This window comes from Rattus norvegicus, chromosome 8 (genome assembly GCF_021556685.1).
Source record: "Rattus norvegicus strain SHRSP/BbbUtx chromosome 8, alternate assembly SHRSP_T2T, whole genome shotgun sequence".
Lineage (NCBI taxonomy): Eukaryota > Metazoa > Chordata > Mammalia > Rodentia > Muridae > Rattus > Rattus norvegicus.
Genome location: NC_141541.1, coordinates 59861706 through 59880303, shown reverse-complemented (window position 1 = coordinate 59880303; position 18598 = coordinate 59861706). Strand labels below are relative to the sequence as shown.

The 18598-nt window shown below is 43.2% G+C and overlaps 1 protein-coding gene and 1 long non-coding RNA gene across 7 annotated transcripts in view; one reads left to right on the top strand and one right to left on the bottom strand.

The window, feature by feature from the left end:
- The window catches only part of LOC148004131 (uncharacterized), an 876089-nt gene extending 870538 nt beyond the window's left edge, over nucleotides 1–5551 (top strand). Inside the window, exon 2 of the long non-coding RNA XR_015627266.1 lies at nucleotides 4681–5551. This is a non-coding gene — a long non-coding RNA (uncharacterized LOC148004131). The remainder of the gene's footprint in view (nucleotides 1–4680) is intronic.
- Nucleotides 1–18598, bottom strand: part of Arhgap20 (Rho GTPase activating protein 20) — an 84573-nt gene that overhangs the window by 27261 nt on the left and 38714 nt on the right. For all 6 annotated transcript variants that reach the window (XR_015626860.1, NR_197774.1, NM_001434330.1 and 3 more), the window contains 5 exon segments: nucleotides 12128–12292; nucleotides 8820–8969; nucleotides 4096–4137; nucleotides 3047–3131; nucleotides 100–177 (listed from right to left, as the gene is read on the bottom strand). Coding sequence is in view for 4 of the 6 variants with exons in the window: in NM_001434330.1 (NP_001421259.1) it covers nucleotides 100–177; nucleotides 3047–3131; nucleotides 4096–4137; nucleotides 8820–8969; nucleotides 12128–12292 (520 nt within the window). In the remaining 2 variants the exon portion in view is untranslated.

Here is an 18598-nt window from a genome sequence, read left to right as displayed (position 1 = left end):
AGGTGTTGGGAGGCAAAGAAATCACATGTTCAAGGCCAACCTGGGCCACACAGCAGGAACATGTTTCAAAAAGAAGACAACAGAGCAGAGGTCACTTACAGTTATCCCTAACATTTGCAGGGACATGTTGATGACTTCACTCGCTGTGTCTGAGTTCATGACTGATATAGTTTTGAACTGTAGGGAGAGAAACAGAAAAACACAGTCATAAACGAAGAGCTTAAAGGTGGTGATCACATCATTTTCAGCTAATCACAAAGAGGTAAACGTCGATGCTCCAGTCTGTGGAGTGGAGCACAGACCCTCCATGAGGAATCACTGTCATTCTGATATGTTAGAGCCATGAACAGCTCATTCCTTTCTCTTAAAGGATGTGGTCCACAAAACAAAAATGCTTCAGAGAACTCAGTAAGGGAGAGGATGTGAACCCCATTCCAGGTCAATCACCAACACACACATCAGCAAGGCTATTTCGTTGTTCTGTCCCTACAAGTGCATTTCCATAGCCCACTGGGAATGGTGACCTGGAGTAGGGATGAGGGTGTGGGAATGGGGGATTGGGTGTGTGGAGGTGTGGGCTTCAGGGTGGGGGTTGGGGAGCTGGCCTGCACTCTGCTGAGTGCTGTCTTCACGATGCGGCCCATTTCTTTGAGTGTTGTGCAATCACTTAAACAGACCAGATGGAGAGCTGGCTGCGAGTAAGAGCTTCCTAAGTCACCAGCACTGGAGCTACTGGGATTGTGGGTACCGCAGTCCTTCGAAGGCTGGACGCAGGTGAGTCTATGAGAAAAGTGACCATACAGAAAGACAATCTACAAAGACGAGGAAAGGAACTGACTGGAGTCCAAGTTTCCAGAGTGCACCGGGCCCCGAAAGACTCACATACAGTGCAGGCTACTGAACTGTAACTTGGCTGTGTATGCATATGAGTACATATAATTATCACCAGAAGAACCAGCAGTTAGTTGCTCTGCCCTAGACACAAGGCTTACTTACAGGGCACAAATAATTTCATAAAAGCACACAAAATGACATGGAAGAAAAAAAATAGAGACCTGCTGGTATCTGTCACTTGCCTGTCCTCTATAGATTTTTTTTTCTCCTGTGAGCTAATTACCTGATAGGACAGAGTCAACTGAACTAGTTATTGAAAAGCCTGTACACTGACTCCCAAGGTTAGACTAAAAAGGTCTCAGAGCCCAACGGGGAGAACTGGGAAGGCCCAGCCTCTGTCATCTACTCCAGAGTGGCATAAAAATGGTACAAGCCAGGCTTCGACCTAAAACAGGCTTTCAGGAAAGGCTCTGCTGCCCCACCAATTTTGAAGGTCCACCCACTCAACTTACGGCACACGGCCGTTAGTCCGTCTGTACAGCGTGGTATCCACATTCCTATAGACCCAGTGTCCAGAGCAATTGCTTTCACATGGGCACACACATGCTCAGCACATGTAGTGACAGAAGTGTATCTCCCTGCAAACTTCCCTGGGGTGGGGACAGAACAAATGAGGGTCAGCACACAGCGCTTCTTGCCTAGGAAAAAGAATGAAGCAGGTGAAACTAAAGGTGTGCTGAGTTTAGCAGAACTCACCAACGAGCTGCCCACAAGTTAGGGAGGAATACGGGCTGTCCCAAAAGCTGTTGCCTATACGTGAGAGATGCTCCACGAGTTGGGCCTCAGTGTCTGGCTTCGGAGGGAAAGGAAGCACCTAGCCTCACAGAGACTTGAGGTGCCAGGGTAGGGGGATGCACAGGGGGTGGGGGGGCCCGCCCAGAAGAGAAGGGGGAGGAGAAAAGATTGGAGGACAGGGTGACCAGGAGGGGAGGGGCAATGAGCGGGATATAAAGTGAATAAATAAATAATAAATAAGTAAAAATTAAAAAATTACTTCCCCTGGGTTCATTCCTATTTGGTGGGTTTACTCCAGGTGCTTGGGTCCCTTAAAAGACTGTCACTGAAGCTCCATCTGGAATACTTGTGTCACTGACCCTTGACTTTACCCGTGACTACATTGCACCTCTTTTCTTCAAAGATGAGTGGAGCATCAGTTTTTTGCTTGTTTGTTTTTGTTTTTTGTATTTCCCATACATCATTAAATAGTGATAAAAATTGGAAATTTCCATGAAAATCCTTAATGTAACCAATCAAATCAAAGCAAGCAGAAGAACACAGTAGCTTTTTGTCTGTTTTGCCTTAGTTCCCTCTATTTTGCTGAAGGAGAGATAGGCAGTTTCTTAGCCTAAAATTTTGAGTATGTCCTCCAAGCAGTGAGATCTGGCTTTTAGGAGTTGGTCAGAATATTTCACTTTTTAATAAAACAAAAACAGAACTCTCGTGTACTACATTTATGCTCGCTCACAGTGACTGTTACCGAGAGCTGCCGTGGAGTCTACAGGCCACAGCATCACAAGAAGCCCCGTTCCCATCTCGTTCGTGGTTGATAACAAGCTCCGCTCTTGGGCTATAAGTTCAGCCAGTAAACAAGCCCATAACTGAGGGTAAAGGCTTACTGTCCACCCCAGAAACATGGCAGTTCCTAGCTAATGCCATCTCTTTCAGATCCATTTCTTGATCTCAGGGATTTCATTCATAAGAACTCAAAGAATGAAAACCTTTTCAAAACCACCCAACCGAAGACTTGACAAGTTGGGAAGAGCTGACTAACACTAACAGCAAATTCCTCCTTGTGGCTTCACTGCAAGCGTCTGCCGCTGCAAGCGTCTGCCGCTGTTCCTGAAAGGACCCAGACAATATCCTTGCCCTGAGAAGAGATTTCTGACCAGCAATGTTCTATCCAGGGCTACAACGTTCATCACTGCAGTTAATATGAATTTCCCTTGTCCCATTCTCTCTGGTTTTCATGCGTTTAAAGATACATATAGATGCACACCCCCACCATGGTACCACTAAATGCCTGCCTTTTGTAGGACACATACAGTCCATCTGTCAGCCTGCCTGCCTCCGTTTTCATCTACAACATTTTCTATCTTATGCAGGGACCTGGGTTTTTTTTTTTTTTTTTTTTTTTTTGCTTAGAAACACTTACATAGGCGCAATTCCCAATGTCCTTGGCGAAGATTTTGAGGGGGATGCTCTTCGGGTAGTCTTTTTCCTTTTCTAGAGCGATGTATCTAGTCAGATGCGACACAATCCAAAACAACACGGAGTCAAATGGGATTCCCTAATAGCTCACTGAAAACCTATTTGATAACATTGTCAATATACTTATATGTCCTCTTTTCTCATTTTAAAAAAAGATACATGTAAGACTCTGCAAATCAAATTATAGGAAAGAAAAAAATGCCCCAGGACATACGGCATGGACCCTCCCAAAGTATGGGATATTCATGTCAAATGATGTTGGAGGTGGGACCAGGTGAAGGTCTCTATGTGTGATGGTTTGTTATCACACCCTTCCTGTCCCCTCTGACGGCCCTGTCACCTTGCTGGTGACTACACTCTATACTGCACAGAGAACTCACTCCCATTTAGCTGCTTGGTGTGGTGTAAATCTTGATTATTCATGGGGTGGGAAGAGGAGAGGAAAGAAAAGAGGGAAAAGCTTTGCCCATATGCGGTAAACTATGTTGGCACAGTCAACGGTAGGGATAATAGCCAACTTTTGAGGTGCTCTTAATATAACACCTTGCTTTTTTTTTTTTTTTTTTTTCCCGGAGCTGGGGACCGAACCCAGGGCCTTGCGCTTGCTAGGCAAGCACTCTACCACTGAGCTAAATCCCCAACCCAGAATATAACACCTTGCAATTATGGGGACTTGAAATGCTCTGTGAAGAAATGACTAGCCCATAGCTTGGAGACATTAGAGAAGAAAATGGTGATTTCTTTCTCTCTAATGGGGATCTGATTGGGCCCCAGTGATCTCCTTCCTAGAAGGAAGTACTTGTAGTGAGAGGATGATATTTACACTGTGTTCTAGCCGGTGTGCAATCTGACCAATAGGTTATTTTTAGAAGACAAATGTCAGTTTCCATTCAAGAGAAGAAGGGGCACTCCTGGGGCATATTTTGCAGTGACATGTCTGGGTTTAACCACAGGTTAATAATAACATCAAAAAATATGTGAACTGAAAATTACCTCTGAAGGAGAGAGAGCCATTTGTCCTTTTGTTCTGGAGAACTGCAATCAGAGAAAAACAGAAGAGAAATAAGCCCTATTAAATATTAAAGCTGACATTTTAAAGCCTGCCACTTCAGGTGACTATACCAACAGCCTGCTGTTACGAATGAAGTTGACCGTGTGTGTTGCGAGCTTCACGTCACTGCTTAGAGGATGCTGCAGGCCCTGGGAATGATCACACAGCCCAGGATCCCTTTATTAAACCCAGATAGGCAGATTCAAGGCACATTTTTTTTTTCATTTTATTTTTTTTATTAGATATTTCTTTTTTTTTTTTTATTAACTTGAGTATTTCTTATATACATTTCGAGTGTTATTCCCTTTCCCGGTTTCCGGGCAAACATCCCCCTCCCCCCTCCCCTTCCTTATGGGTGTTCCCCTCCCAACCCTCCCCCCATTGCCACCCTCCCCCCCATAGACTAGTTCACTGGGGGTTCAGTCTTAGCAGGACCCAGGGCTTCCCTTTCCACTGGTGCTCTTACTAGGATATTCATTGCTACCTATGGGGTCAGAGTCCAGGGTCAGTCCATGTATAGTCTTTAGGTAGTGGCTTAGTCCCTGGAAGCTCTGGTTGCTTGGCATTGTTGTACTTTTGGGGTCTCGAGCCCCTTCAAGCTCTTCCAGTTCTTTCTCTGATTCCTTCAATAGGGGACCTATTCTCAGTTCAGTGGTTTGCTGCTGGCATTCGCCTCTGTATTTGCTGTATTCTGGCTGTGTCTCTCAGGAGCGATCTACATCCGGCTCCTGTCGGTCTGCACTTCTTTGCTTCATCCATCTTGTCTAATTGGGTGGCTGTATATGTATGGGCCACATGTGGGGCAGGCTCTGAATGGGTGTTCCTTCAGTCTCTGTTTTAATCTTCAAGGCACATTTTTTTAATGTGCTACTTTTCATTCACCAGTGGTATTCAGTCACAGGGGAGGGAGGTCCCTTGGTGGGAAGACTATCTGATTTGGAAAGAAATAACTGCATGCAAGTGAGAGTATCATGGGCCACCTACCCGAAGCCACAGTTTTATACTTGAACAACTGGGTTAATTATTCTCTTCAGGGGCTGTTTTTCAGCTTAAATTGCCATTCATAAATAACACAAAGCATGCTTAATATTGAGATCAAATCGAGTTTTGGCAGATGGACAGACACGCCTTGGTCTAGAAACCAGTCTACTGTCAGGAAAGGAAACTTTTCTTTCATCTCATATATACAAGGTAAGACAGTAATCTAGCAGATTTGCTCAAAGCAAGCTTATTCTAACTGCTAAAACATTTTGACTGATATGGACATACGTACAAGTGAATATTATCTTTCTACTGCCACTGCTGAATTTGATATTTAAAGTTAAAAACTCTCCTAATTTCTTCTTACATGATCCTGTCAGTCACACGCTTTGTAAATAATTATTTCTAGTCTCTCTACAGGAGTTGGAAAAATGTTTCTTGTTCCAGAAAATGCTTAATACGTACTTGTAATTTGTCGTAACTTAGTTGCTTAACTGTCTTCACACCATCTTTCAGGTTGGTAATCGGAAAGTGTATTTATGGATTATTGGAACATAACATTTTCATGGTTCTTCCTTGCCAACTCTCTTACAGTTTTTCATTTAAAAATGTTATGTGTGTATGCTTGCATGACTATACAGCACATGTATGTGGGAGACCACAGAGGCTGGAAGAGGGCATTGGGTTGTCTGGAACTGGAGTTAGAGGTAGTTGTAAACGGTCTGATGTGGCTGTTTGGAACTGAACTGGGGTCCTCTGAGAGAGCAGCACGTATTCCTAACCACTGGGCCGTCCCTCCAGCTCCAAGAGGTTGTCTGGATTCAGTTACATAAAATCTTGATTTAGAAGAAAGAGTTCTAGCACCCATAGTTTGAACTCAAAAGTCCCCTTGTACCCTGTTTCTGACCTTGATTCTCAGGATCCTGCTTCCCAGTGGTACAAGAGGGGTGTTGTCCCCTTTGGGCAATTAGTGTAAATGTTACAATAAAGTATGAACTACTTTGTGTGTCTCCTTTCACACTGATATCTGCTTATTTCTACAGAGATGGTGAGGTTTTGTGAGTTTAAGTTACTTGGCACCAGCACAAGTCCATTTTTCAAGTGTGTGTGTGTGTGTGTGTGTGCGTGTGTGTGTGTGTGTGTGTGTGTGTGTGTGTGTGTTTTAAAGAGGTTAAATCATTTGCTGGTTATTTAGTTTTTCGTACAACCAGAAAATAGCAGGATACTGAACCAGGAGAGGCTGTGACTGTCTCGGGGGGTCCCCATAACATTCCGTAGAGGGGGCTAGTTTTATATCCTACAGTACAAACCATACTAAATGGCAATTTGGAGTCTCCGTCATGCAGAGAATATTTTCAGTTATATCTGGTCCTGTGTTTCTAGTAGAACCATTTTGTAAGAAAGCCAGTCTTTGGTCCTCGCCCAGTCAGGACTGTGATACCTGTGGTCATGGCAGTCCATTTTCCTAATGGTTGAGGCAATGGGCTCCGAAAGATGGAAATTTTGAGTATGTTCTGTGTGTGACATAAAATTGTGAGTCTGTGGAACTGTTTGAGGCTGGAACATCACTGGGATAAGTTCAAAGAAAAACAATACGTAACTCTTCATCTGTGTACGTGAGCACAATGTGACTCCTCAGAGTTTGGGTACGAGTGATTGGTATGTCTGTGTACTCTGTTCCTCAACCAATAAAATCTCAGTTGTGAAAGAGTAAAATCAATCAATCAATCAATCAATCAATCAAACAAACAAACTATCACCACCACCACCACCAACAACAACAACAACAAACCAGGAACCCACCGAGGGCTGGTGCCTGCTGAGGCCTTCTTTCAAGACCTAATGCCTCTCCCAAGTCTCCGGGCTCCCCAGAACCCACAGGTTATTCCTATTCTGCTCTGAATTTTAAGCAGTTATCTACAGAGTAGCCTGTCTGTTAAGACTGCATTTTTTTATACCATAGGCAGGCCTCCTCAATAATTCATTTTTTTGGAAAGATACTTAACTCGGAAAAACTGTTTCCTAAAACGTTACACAGAGAACAGTAAGTTCCTGAAGCTGCCTGTAGTTGCGTCTCCTGCACCATTGTCCTCACAGTCACAGCCCGGCTGTAGAACCAGGAAATGCTGCCATTTACTGACCACCAAAACCTTGACCTTTTCTTTCAGATTTCATCAATTCTTTGGAAATAACCTTTTTTTTTCCTGTTCTAGAATCCAACTCAGGGCCACACAGGGCCTTTAGGGGCTGTCTCTCCTTAGGGAAGGTCTACAGTAGTTTCTTAGTCTGTTTTCCTTTGGCAGATTTGAGGAGGAGTGACTAGGGAGTCTATGGGCTTTCCTTGGATTTGACAGATGTTTATGATTAGAGCTGTGTTTTTTTTTTTCTTTTTTCTTTTGGGGTGTATGTGTGTGTATGAATAAATGCCATAGAGGTGAATTGCTCTTATCAAAATATGCTAGACGTACATGACATTTACATGACATTACTGGGGGATATTAACCTTCATCAAGTGGCTAAAGAACCATGCTTCCCCCAAGCATGGTTCCCACATTTCATCCCTCCTATGAAGTGTGGAGATTCCTGGTAACACATGGTTACCCCCATGTGTGAAATTACTTCCTTTTACCAAGCAGATTAAACATTGGGGACGGACATTATCTTTAGCGATCTGACCTGGAAAGGAAGAAAGGCAGAGAATGAAACATGTGCTTCTTCTTTTAACAGGTCCTGCATGAGGTCCTCAGTGCATGGTAGTGCACCGACCGCAGGGCCCGGCACAGCCCGACATGCCTGCTCCTGATTTACAGGAAGCAGAAACCTGTGGAAAGGTTTAGCAGTGCAGCTTTGAAATGATGCCTGGAGTAGACTGGTGCTTTCTGTGCATGCGATGGACACTGAGATCTTCAAAGTGAAAGCCCAAACTAGAGTTGGTGTACAGCCCTCCAGAATCACTGAGCCAGGCTGTCAAATAACCATGTCAGGCCAAAAGACACACTCTGCATGCATACATTTTTCTAAACACATACCAGCCTCAGGCTGAGTCTTAGAAAGCTCATCTATACCCTTTAACACAATAAATACGCTTCTGACTACCATATCTCTATAGACAGACAGACAGAACTTAGCAAACAGAGTACTTTGACACATCAGCTGTGAAAACAGAAAGCTATTGTTACTTTAAGTGAGTGTAAACAAGTTATCTAACATTATTCAAAACAACCCCATATTTAAACTTTACTGTGCTACTTTATTGACAGTGAAGGTGCTTCCTTTTTTCCTTTTGTGGTTCGAAAAGACTGATCAACTTAAAGTCTCAATATTTCAAACAAACTCCTACCCATTAAGAACAGGAGGGTCCCTGGACGGGCCACCCAATTCTACTTCCACAATCTCATCAATTATTTTCTTACCAATTGTTTTCATAAACCTTTTTTTTTAAACCACTGGCTAGCCCTAGGTGAACTGCCCTTCTAATCCCCAACATTCATCACTAACTGTTATGTGTTTTAATCAAAGTCTTCAGATGAAAAGTCAGTCATTTGAAGGTTTTGATGGGCAAAGGAGGAACTGCTCAGTGCATAATCACGGCAGAATATTTTCCTTAAACCTTAGGCTTGAAATTGGCAAACTCTTGGACATAGACATTGTTAACAGTAAACCTAGGACAAGCCATGGCCCTTACCTGAAAGTGGCCACGAAGTTCACTGTGGGCCAGCCCAGGACAAAGGACTTCAGAGCGTTTGTGTTGCCTTCCCCGACTTCATCCACACAGCTAGCTGTCCACATGTCGGCCAGCTTTACTTTATTCTTTATCTTAAAATTGTTGTTATATCTAGCGAGACAGAAACCAAAACAGGTGCTCTTGTTATTTTGTTTCTTGAGCTTTATAGGAGGTTCTGTGTTTGTCCTGAGAAGGCAGTTTCTACTCACGTGGGCGAAGAAAGTCTTATTGTTCCCGTCTTCAGTATTCGAGTCACCAGATTACACCATAGCCGCTTATCCAGGCCTTTGAAACATTTGGGCAGGCCTCGTTCTCATGCCCGCATCAAAGGCAGAAAATATCTATAAACTGACCCTTTCCATAGGTGGAGTACTACACTGGGATCAAAATACAACTTAAATTTATTTTTGTGATTAAAATATCAGTAACTAGCTTACTTTCAAAATTGCTTCAATGTATATACATAAAGACGTGATCTGTAAGATGCTATGTATTTCCATGTTAGGAGATATCGAGAATGAGCCTAGAGTGAGAGGAATTTATGATAAGCTTTCAATAGAATGGTTGCTAAGACTTTGTGGCTTCTGGTTACCTTACATTTCACTTCTTAAGAGTTCCCCTCCCCAATCCTTTTCTAGTAGAGTCTTGAAAACACTGAAAAACTGTAATCTAAAAACAGAACATAAACTAGAGAACAGCAGCAGCCAAACAAACAAAAACAGAGGAGAGGGCTGACACAGACAGTGGTCAGCTCTGGGGACTGAGATGCTAAGTTTGTAAGTGGGCTGCGACTGCGTCTGGGAATTTCTTCCTAGTCATCCTTAGACCCTTGACACGGAAGCACAATGTATTTTAACCTAAGTGATATATTTAATACTCATGATAGTTCTGAGACTTAAGCAGGTAGATGGCAGTGAGAACTATGAAGGGAATGCCCAGGGATGGATCTCCTAGCATTCAGAACCATTTGGGAACATAAAAGCTGCAATGAAATCAAAGATACAGCACAGGGACAAACCCCCCTCCCCAAAGCCATCTACTACAGAGGTTACAGAGCTCAAGTGAGATTTATACTGGTCTTTCCAGGACTTCAAAGGAGTGATGTGAAAGGGGAACTAAACACTAAGGGCTGCACTCAGTTATATCAGCAGAGGAAGTCATCTGGCTACCACCCTGCCCTTCCTCCAAGGGCGAAGAGTGACAGAGTAGCCATAGGTTTCCCACAGCGGGGAGCTCACATAGAGGCTCAGCCAATGACTATCTTCACAATATTGGAGCATCACTTCAATTTCTATTTTCACAGTGAGGGAAATAACTCAAAGTGGTTCTGAAAGTTAAAGCCTTTGGATTACTTGCTAATGGGTGCTATCAAGTGCTCTACTCTTCCTGCCACAAGGGCAACTTGGGTACCCCTAAGGTATAAACCCAACATCCTCAATATATCTATAACCTTAACAACTGCCGTTTCCCCCAGGGGAAGCCCTCATTGTCTCCTCCCAGAGCCACTACAGCAGCCTCTTGTCTATCACCTTGCTTCTGCTCTTGCTTTCCCTGCAACCCACTCCTTATGATGAGTACATATTTTAAAAATATGTATGACAATTATGGCACTCCTGAATTGAATCTCAAGATTAAATTCCAAACTTTCTGGTGCAGCTAAGGGATTCCAACCTTCCAGAGGGTCCCCCAATGCTCTCTGCTTCCTGATACACTACTGTGAAGTCCCCTTTCATACCAGGCCCAGGCTGGTCTGTGTAGCCAGGAGCCCAGGTTGAAAATGACGGTGTTCTGAGAGTTGTCTTTTCACTGGGAAGGAGGCTATGAGTACTATTTGAAGGAGAGCAAGCAAAGGGAAATGGACGCCTCTAGCCAATAGCCAGGGAGAGACTCATGCTGCTAGCTTGCAAGTGGATCCCCCAGTTAAGCCTCGGGTCAGGAGGGCTGTTGGGCCAGAGCTACCCCAAAATACTCCTGAGTCCTGATTCAAACTGGGCAAAATGCTGGCAGTTTTAAACTGCTGTGTTTTGCAGGACTTTGTTACTTATTTACTTAGTTCATCCTCTCGAGGTCTTTAATGGTTCGCTGCTTTTCTTCTTTTAACAATCTTCACCCCAACTATGAGCACAACACACCCCCTTACCTTTTACTTCCTACTCGAGCACCTGAGTTTTGCTCTGAGTGTTCAGAACTATCAACTCTTCATACACACATAAGATGCGAGCTCACATCCCTTCCTGTAAGGGTGGAGGCTTCCAAGGATTAGACCCATTACATTCTTCACTGTCCCTTCCGAGGATCAAACTCGAACCTAAATTAACACTCTAAAGAAACAACTTAAAAAAACCAAGCTCCTCATTTAAGCTATCAGCATAGGCCCTGCAGAATTGGCTCAGTGGTTAAGAATGCTACCCACTGTTTCGGAGGACCCAGCCTCAACTCCCAGCACCAACGCGTTAGCTCACAACCTTTTAACTCCAGTTAGGGGTTGGGGGTGTGGTAGTGGGGGTGTCTGACACCATCTCCTGGCTTTCATGGCAAAAACATCCATATACAAACAAACATGAATAAAGCTTTTAAAAGATACCAGCCTGGGATCCATCCCATATACAGACAGATGCCAAGCCCAGACACTATTGCCTGTGCCAAGAAGCATTTGCTGACAGGAGCCTGGTAGAGCTGTCTCCTGAGAGACTCTGCCAGAGCCTGACAAATACAGAGGCGGATGCTCACAGCCAACCATTGGACTGAGCACAGGGATCCCAATGGAGGAGTTAGAGAAAGGACTGAAGGAGCTGAAGGGGTTTGCAGCCCCATGGGAAGAACAACAATATCAACCAACCAGACCCCCCTGAGCTCCCAGGGACTAACCCACCAACCAATGAGTACACATGGAGGGACCCATGGCTCCAGTCACATATATAGCAGAGAGATGGCAATGTCTGGCATCAAAGGGAGGAGAGGCCCTTGGTCCTGTGTAGGCTCAATGCCCCGGTGTAGGGGAATGTCAGGGTGGTGAGGTGGGAGTGGGTGGGTGGATGGGTGGGTGGGGGAGCACCCTCATAGAAGAAGGGGGAGGAGGAACAGGTTAGGGGAAGGTTCCAGAGGGGAAACTGAGAAAGGAGATAACATGTGAAATGTAAATACCTAAAATATCCAATAAAAAAAGATACTAGCCACTTAATGGAGCTCAGGCCAAGTGGAGAATGTGGTCTCCGTTAGAGAAAATTCACGTTTATGATGATTACTCGCAGCGCATACAATTTACTCACTTGATTTTGGCCGAGACAAACAGATCGTTGAATAGGAAAAGATGCCTCTCCTGCCTCTGCAGGCCTCGTTTAAGTTCCACTGGACCATCAATCAGCAGAGTCCGACTGGAGCACATGAACGACGACAGAAACGCACACGTGTCAATGCTGGCAGAATGGCTGTCTCTGAAAGAGACCACATGGAGGGACGCTGTCAGTCAAATGCACATCCTCAGCACAGGTTTCTACAGTCACAGCAGACAGTTGTTCATGGATGTAGAACCCAAGGCCTTTCTTTTTCCCCCTTAAAGCAGCGGCTCAGTGTCTCTTCTGGTCTCACCGATGATTCTGCACACTGCAATCTCTTAGAACTTAGTTATGAAAAAAGAATCTTAAAACAAAATTAAAACTATCTTCCTAATAAATCCCCATCAATTGATATTTTATCACACTGGTTCCTCATGTCCCTAAGCTGACTGTCTTTCTCAGGATTCATTAGTCCATTTCCTTCCTGACATTTTGGTATTAACTGCTTTGGACTGTGGGTGTCGCTAACCAGACCCCAATGTTTACTTAGCAGTTGTCTCCTAATTAAAACTTACGCCACAATGACATGCACAAGGCCAAATCTCCAGTGCGTATACCCTAAGTTTTGACGAGTGCATTCGCCTGTGAAACCTGAACTCCTAAACCACGACACAGACAATCATTCCGGAAAAAGGCCATCTTCTCAGTCACTATGTGTGTGTGTATGGTGTGTGTAGTATGTGTAGTATGTGTGTGTAGAGTGTGTGTGTTTGTGTGTATGTGTGTGGTGTATATGTGTGTAGTATGTGTGTATGTGCAGTGTGTATGCTGTGTATAGTATGTGTGGTGTGTATGTGTGTGTGTGTGTGTGTGTGTGTGTGTGTGCGCGTGTATATGTGCAAGGAATGCAAGGTATGTATGTGAAAGTATGAAGTCAAACTGTTTCTCAGGAGATGTCCGCTTGTGATGTTTTTTGTTTGTTTTGTTGCTATTGAGATAGGGTCTCCCACTGAAAACTGGGCCCAGCCTGACCTGGGAGCCTACCCATCAGGCTATGTGGCCAGCAAGCTCTAGAATCCTCCTGTGTACACGTCCTCCGTGCTGGGATTCCAAGCATGCAACATCATGCCCAGCCCTTTACAGTGGTGCTGAGGATCAGACCGAGTCCTCGTGTCTGTGTGACAAGCTCTGTACTGACTGAGCTCCTTCTATAGCCCTTGCATTTTGTTCACTTAAATTCATTAGCATTTACAATATGCACAGTGCACAACCATTATCACTATCTAATTATTAAAGATGTATTCCACCCCAAAAGGAAAGCCTGCAGGTCTTTTTTTTTTTTTATTGGATATTTATTTACATTTCAAATGTTATCCTCTTTCCTGGTTTCTCGTCCATAATTCCTCTACCCCACATCCCCTTCCCCTTTCTTTTATGAGGATGCCCCCCCCAACCACCCACCCCTTCCTACCTCCCGGCCCTGACATTCCCCTACAGTGTGTGTGTGTGTGTGTGTGTGTGTGTGTGTGTGTGTGTGTGTGTGTGTTCCAGTCTTGGTAGGACCAAGGGCTTCTCCTCCCACTGATGCCCAACAAGGCCATCCTTTGCTACATATGCAACTGGAGCCATGGGTCTGTCCATGTGTACTCTTTGGGTGGTGGTTTAGTCCCAGGGAGCTCTGGTTGGTTGGTATTGTTGCTCTTCAATCCTTTCTCTGACTCCTCCATTTCTCTGACACATTCCATTTTAAGAAGGACTGAAACATCTGCACTTTGGTCATCCTTCTTGTTGAGCTTCATGTGGTCTGTGCATTGTATCTTGGGTAATTTGAGCTTTTGGCTCTAAGCCAAAAGGTCTTAAGCATTGGCTTCTAAGCAGGCCTGTCCCCTGCCCCTCATGGACCTGCCTACTTTGCATACATCATACCGGATTATATGTGTTCTCTTCTGTCTCCCTGGTTGGGTTAGTATAAGAGTATCAAGGTTCGTTCTGTAGCTTGTCTCCATGCTTTCTATTGCTACATGTTACACTGTGTGGATACACTCGGAAGTCATTGTAGCTGAGGGGTACTTTGGGTGTTTGAACCTATGGCTACTGTGACTGATGCTGTCAGGAAAATGTCTGCTCTCAGTGGTAAGTATACTGACGACCAGAAGCACTGGATTACAAGGCAATTCCATATTTAACTTATTGAAGAACCATCAGACTTCACCACAGTCACTTTCCTACTCTACACCCTACCACCAGTGATGGATGATAGCCTCTCTCTAAGGGTATTCTACACACACACACACACACACACACACACACACACACACACACACACACACAAGGCCCCATAACCACTCCTACAGTTTGTAACGCCTCAACTGAACTCTACTTTCTCGCTGACTCCATTCCTCAATCTGCAGTTCACGTTTCCATCAAACTGAAGCTTCCAAATGCATGGTGCCGGTGCCCTTGGACTGTAAACTGTCTAATCAGTAAGCTTAACTTGGTTACAACATGCCTGCTTACAACTCTCGACATCATCTTTCAGTGGTCTCCCTGCTGAGCTTTTCCAAATAAATTAGGCAGGAAATAATTTGAAGCAAAAGAATGCAGCCATTGAAATGAGGCTACAGAGTCACTACTGCTACCCATCCACATCGTCCAGCAATGAAACTCAATCTATGGTGTATCCATGACCACTGTGAACATTTCAGCAATGAAACAAAACCTAGAAATCGAGTCTAAAGCATTTATGTCTCACTGATGGGTAAGCAAGCAGGTGCTGAGGCCTCTGCATATGTATCACTGCATATGTATCACTGCATAAGTATCACTGCATACGTATCACTGCATACGTATCACTGCCTATGTATCACTGGAATATGTATCACTGCATATGTATCAATGGAATATGTATCACTGGAATGTGTATCACTGCATATGTATCACTGGAATGTGTATCACTGCATATGTATCACTGGAATGTGTATATCTGCATATGTATCACTGGAATATGTATCACTGGAATATGTATCACTGCATATGTATCACTGTATATGTATCACTGGAATATGTATCACTGGAATATGTATCACTGGAATATGTATCACTGCATATGTATCACTGGAATAAGAATCACACTCAAATTACTAAATAATATAACTAATTATATATATATATATGTGTGTGTGTGTGTATATATATATATATATATATATTCCAAATTAACTAGATACCATAATGAACAGAGAAACGCCCTGGATGGTGGGGACAGAACCTAGTGATAATGCTAAGATCATGATAAAAGTGAACTCAAGAGCTTGGAAGGACAGATGGTACAGTGTTGGGATAAACGGAATGAGCAGAGCCTTTAAGAGCAAGAAATACACAGAGGAGCACTACAATCTGCAAAACACTGATCAGAGCAGATAGTATCTATATTAGTCATCAACATATCACATATGGAGCACATTAATAATTAGATGATATGAATATCCAAAATGAAGGAACACAGACAAGTAAAACAGAGTGGCAAGATGGAAGAAGGACATGAGGGACAGATGGATGCCCATAAACAGTTACACTAATAGACCTCCCCCCAACATACACACACACACACACACACACACACACACACACACACACACACACACAGAATTTCCTTAAGAACAAAGCACATAACTTCTTCACAGCCTTGACAAAGAAGTGGTCTAACAACATCAACTTAGAGTTTAAGGCACTTAGGAGACATCAGAGACAGAAGAAGCTTTTGTGATTGGTCCCTCTAATGCAGCCAGTCTCAACTTTCCTAATGGTGAGACCCTTTAACACAATTCCTCCTGCTGTGGCCACCCCCATGCATAACATCATTTCACTGCGACGATGTAACTATAATTAGTCGACCGTTACAAACTGTAAATATCTGTTTTCCAATGCTCTTAGGGGACCCCAGTGAAAGGGTTGTTCCACCTCCAAAGGGGTCCTGATGCACCAACCAAGAACTGGTGCTGATCCAAAGACTCAAACCACAGAATATACTCAAAGACGCAGCGCACTTAACAGAAAGAAACATGGGCTTCAGAACTTCAAATGAGACAGTAATTTTACAAGAAGAGTTGTATTGCGAAATGAAAGGCTGACAAGAAGCAAGTCAGCCTCAGGAGAGGACCAGAGGAAACGCCAAACTGAGTCCGTTACTTTTATGTGGCCTGTGGACTTCAAAATACCATCTATCCCCATGATGAACTAAGATTAATTTCAGTCACACTGAATCAGAGACTACCAAACACATTCAAGCTACTTAGGCAATTTCTCTATGTACTGATTAGTATGACGGGGCCACATGCTAGAACGTCTGCTGATAGAGCAATAAGCCAGAAGCTCACATGCTGACTAGATTCTCCGATATGTGGGCAGATAGGCTCAGGTAACAGCTACATCATGAGTGACACGTGGGAAGGAAGAAAGCAATGACAGTTCATTCAGTCATTCTGTCTGTAACTTAGGGATACCCTAAATTTAAAAATGCCACCCGATAACTTCTTTTTCTTTTGAGGCAGGCTGGCTATGTTAATGTTGCCCAGGCTGACCTTGAACTCCCCGACTCCAGTGACCCTCTTGCCTCAGTCTCCCAAGTTGCTAGGATGGTAAGTGTGTACTTCTGTGTCCAGCTAAGACCCTCTAACTAGAAGATTAAGGAATACAAATTACAAAATCTTCAAGGTGGTATGTTACTGGCAGTGACGGGGACTGTTTATGATGTCCAGGTCCCTTACAGTAAAATGTCCACACTTAGTTAACAGGTAAATAGGTCAAGTCAATTAGCTGGATGCTTATGAAAGAAAAGGCTGGCGATAAAGAAGCTTTCCCTACTTCCCTGCCCAAGTCTCTCACAGCACCTCTCAGGGTAAGGAGGAACCTCCTAGAGAACACCGTTGTCTTCATGATTTTGCTTTGTAGTTTTAGGTCCCTGAACAAAAACGGTTATATGGAAAATTCCAGAGATAAATAGTTCATGAGTTTAAGCCACACGCCATCTTAAGTAGCATCATAAGACTTGACTCTGTCCATACTATGTATCTTTAGTCCCTTTGACTTCCTTTTCAGACCAATGTCAGAAAAAATCAGAGCAGTGTTCAAGTAACCTTGTGTAACAGCCTGATGCTGTACCACACCGATACAATATCATTTCACAATGTCACAAGATCTGTAAGGACAGCACGAAGGACATTTTGAAAGACTGTGTTCACATGGCTTCTACTATAATGTACCATTGCAATTATTTTGTAATTACTTCAGTGGCTGTTGCTAACATCTTGCTATACCTAAATTGACCTTTACCCTAAATGTAACTTAGTGAATTATACAGTAGTAGAGTATGTGGATAGCATGTGATTTGGTGGTAGCTGGAGGGAGGAATTGGGGATGGATGTGATCTAGAGACATTGGATTCAGGTGTTAAATTATCCAAGGATAATGAAAAATTAAAAAAAATCATACAATACAGCCAAGTCTGTTTCATTCTATGAGCACACAGTTGGTTCAAATCATCAAATCAATAAATGTAATGTACACTATTAATAAAGACATAAATCACCTGATCATCCTGACAGATGCATAAGATTCCGGAAAGGCTCAACGGTCCTTCAGGATAAGAGTTCTGAAGAAACCAAGAATAGATGGAATATATCTCAACACAATAAAAGCTAAATATGATAAAACAAGGCCAGCAGCCATTATTTTACTAAATGGTGGAAAACTGAGATCATTTTCCCACAAATCTAGAATTAAGTAAAGGTCATCGCCACATTTGATTTTTATTCAATATATACAGTGCTTGATTCACAGAATACACAGAATGACAAGAAAACAGAAAGATATAAAAATGTCAAAAACTGCATAGGACGTGGTTCTATTCTCAAAAGAGCCGTGGCCTTCATAGAAGTTTTGGATGTGTTAAATACTTCAATAAGGTTGTAGGATGCCAAGATTCACGTACAATAACAAACCTGGTAAGAACAAAATCAACAAAAAGCCTAACTGGGGAGATGAGCGACTTCTCCAAGGAAAACTGCAATGTGCTCAAAGAAGAAATAGTAACAGTACTAGCTGAGGGGAAAGCCTTCCAGTACCAGAATTACCACTGTGAATATGGTGTATGCTCACAAGGGTAATATACAGAATCAATATAATGTATATTAAAATTCCAGTGGCATTCTTAGCAGAACTAGAAAAAAAAACCACTGTTAACATTTGTTATGGTAACACAAAAGACTGTAGAAATATTAGCAGAAAGAACACAGATGTGGCTGCTCGGAACCAAACTGGGGTCTTCTGCAACAGTTGATTAAACACCCTTAACTACACCAGTCATTTCTCCAGCCTCCAGATCTCATACTTTTTAAGAATTATTTCTGGCTATCAGTCATGAGGAACCATCCTATTAAAAGCATCATTCTCGAAATGATCTTCCTC